The 2,986-nt window shown below is 48.1% G+C and overlaps 1 protein-coding gene across 1 annotated transcript in view; it reads right to left on the bottom strand.

The window, feature by feature from the left end:
• PELP1 (proline, glutamate and leucine rich protein 1) overlaps positions 1–2,986 on the bottom strand; it is a 34,186-nt gene that overhangs the window by 11,722 nt on the left and 19,478 nt on the right. The window contains exons 4-5 of the mRNA XM_017860218.1: positions 2,494–2,643; positions 2,193–2,264 (exon numbers count right to left, since the gene is read on the bottom strand). Coding sequence (XP_017715707.1) covers positions 2,193–2,264; positions 2,494–2,643 — 222 coding nt within the window. The remainder of the gene's footprint in view (positions 1–2,192; positions 2,265–2,493; positions 2,644–2,986) is intronic.

The raw sequence follows: 2,986 nt of genomic DNA, 5'->3' as shown, positions 1-2,986 counted from the left end.
GGGGACTCTGTCGGCCTCCTTTGCCGGGGGCCGACAGACCTCTCCCTACCCACCTTCTTCCCCTGAAGCTAAGTGACCAAAAATAAAATTTGCAGTTTTGCTCCTACCCTTGCCTACTCGCTGGTTCTTTTGTGCCCGCTCTGGTGGTCTTAGAAAAAACAAATCAATAACAAAATAAGAGAGAACATTTAATCTACAGGGAACACCTACTTGTTCTTAGGTATAGCTGGCATCCAATTATACCGCAAACAACAAATGTGCCAATTACAAATGGCCCTTTAACTGTGACTGCTTCGGTAGAATCCGTAATCCATTCATGTATGTTATTGCATCTCCTTAAAAACAAAACTGTAATTCCTCTCCTGACCTCCTCCATCATCTGACCCACAGACCCTGTTTGTACAGTTACCTTGTACACATCATGACAACTGGCAGGAAGGGGTCAGGAAGTGACAGAGGGAGTTTAAACAGGAATATATGCAGAAAGAAGTGTTGGGGCAATTGTCCTAGGGAAGTGATGGGTCAGGAAGCATTCCCAGAGAAAATTACAAGACCTTCAAAAATAAAGTAAAGGCTGGGTTCGCAGGTGGTTCGTGCCTATAATCCCAACACTCTGGGAGGCTGAGGCAGGAAGATCACATGGGGCCAGGAGTTCAAAACCAGCCTGGTCAACATGGTGATACCTTGTCTCTACTAAAAACACAAAAATTAGCTAGGCGTGGTGGCATACGTCGGTAATCCCAGCTACTCAGAGGCTAAGGCACAAGAATCACTTGGAACCCGGGAGGTGGAACTTGCAGTGAGCCGAGATCACGCCACTGCACTCCAGTCTGGGCGACAAGAGACTCTCTCTCAAAATAAAAAAAAAACAAAATGGCTGGGCGCAGTAGCTAATGCCTGTAATCCAAGCACTTTGGGAAGCCAAGGCAGGCAGATCACGAGGTCAAGAGATCGAGACCATCCTGGCCAACATGGTGAAACCCCGTCTCTACTAAAAATACAAAAATTAGCTGGGCGTGGTGGTACGCACCTGTAGTCCCAGCTACTCGAGAGGCCGAGGCAGGAGAATCGCTTGAATCCAGGAGGTGGAGGTTGCAGTGAGCCAAAATCACGCCACTGCACTCCAGCCTGGCGACAGAGTGAGACTCCGTCTCAAAAAAAAAAATAATACGGCCGGGTGCGGTGGCTCAAGCCTGTAATCCCAGCACTTTGGGAGGCCGAGACGGGCGGATCACGAGGTTAGGAGATCGAGACCATCCTGGCTAACACGGTGAAACCCCGTCTCTACTAAAAAATACAAAAAACTAGCCAGGCGAGGTAGCAGGCGCCTGCAGTCCCAGCTACTTGGGAGCTGAGGCAGGAGAATGGCGGGAACCCGGGAGGCGGAGCTTGCAGTGAGCTGACATCCAGCCACTGCACTCCAGCCTGGGCGACAGAGCGAGACTCTGTCTCAAAAATAATAATAATAATAATAATAATAATAATAATATTAATAATAAAGTAAGAAATGATGTGAAGGTTAAAACTAAAAAAAAAATTTTAAAAGGAATAAAGTAAGATAGAAAGGGGGCCAGGCACACTGGCTCACACCTGTAATCCCAGCACTTTGGGAAGCTGAGGGAGGAGGATCACTTGAGGTCAGGAGTTCAAGACCAGCCTGGGTAACATAGCGAGACCTCCTACAAAAAATTTAATAATTAGCCGGGTGTGGTGGCGCATGCCTTAGTCCCAGCAACTTGAGAGGCTGAGGTGGGAGAATTGCTTGAGCCTAGGAGTTCAAGGCTACAGTGAGCCAAGTGTGTGTGCCACTGTACCCCAGCCTAGGCAACAGAGTAAGACCTTGTCTCAAAAAAAAAGACAGGATGGTAGAAAAGTGGGCAGGGCATTTTAAGAGATACAGAAAAGGCAAGGCAGAAAAAGGAAGGAGCCCATGGTTCAGAGTCTGGCTTAGGCATCAAGCAGATCCAGGTTCCAATGCCTGCTGATCTTAGGCAAGGTTCTCGATTCTAATTTCTTTGGAAGAATGAGGATTCAGTGAGATGAGTGCTACAATGTGGTAGAAGTGTAGCTGTGGAGATTGGTCACTTTAAAGGATAATCAGAAGATAGGTGCTGAGGAATCTCAGGACAGGAATCTGAGGTAAGAGCTCTCAAGGCTTACACTGGTGGGGAGAGGAGTGCATAAATACTTACTTTGAGAGAACCACAAGCCCGAGGGAAATAGGTCATACAAGCCTTCATTCCTTCCAATGCTGACTGCTCACACTATAGGAAAACAAAGTGATAAATGAGAGGCCGAGAGCCCCATGTCACCATATTCCACCTCCCCCAGCACCCGGCAAGGGCCCTTCTCCAGAAATCACTTTTTCTCAGCCCCTCCCTCTTCTCACTTCTTCAATCCTATTCCCCAGTCATTTCCATCAAACAATTAAACAGTGTGAGAAGGTGAGGACTGCGGGGGGGCCATAGGGAAGGGCCCAGGGAGACATCTCACCTCTGGCCTGAGGCCCAGCAGGGAGGTGAGAAGGCCAGGGAGGTGGTTCATGGAGATATCCCGGAACAGTGCAGGCAGCTGGGCTGCATATCGGAGGAGGTCCCTCAGGACAGCCACGGCCAGCTCCATTGTGGCAGGCGGGTCCTGGGTCTAAAGAAAAAATAATGTCTTGTGCTTCCAGCCTCACCTCGACTGTCACCAAAGAGCAGCAGGAGGCACTGCAATACAAGCATTCTGAGAAACACCACAGTTAATGTCAGTATGACCATCCAAGCCACTACCTGGCAGAAAAGAGGGCATGGAGGCATGGAGTATCCAAGAGTAACATCTCTGTCTACAGAAAGGACATGTGTTTACGTTTTACTATTAAGGGTCCTAGGGGTATCTGGGGTCCTAGGAATTTGTGTGGGGAAAAAAAGAGTAACAAAGCTATACCTTAAAGACCTGATTAACTGGAAGAGTTTTCTTTTCTTTTTTTTTTTTTTGAGACGGA

Source organism: Rhinopithecus bieti, unplaced genomic scaffold (assembly GCF_001698545.2).
Source record: "Rhinopithecus bieti isolate Rb0 unplaced genomic scaffold, ASM169854v2 scaffold_54263, whole genome shotgun sequence".
NCBI classification, from domain to species: domain Eukaryota; kingdom Metazoa; phylum Chordata; class Mammalia; order Primates; family Cercopithecidae; genus Rhinopithecus; species Rhinopithecus bieti.
This window is presented reverse-complemented; position numbering and strand designations above follow the sequence as displayed.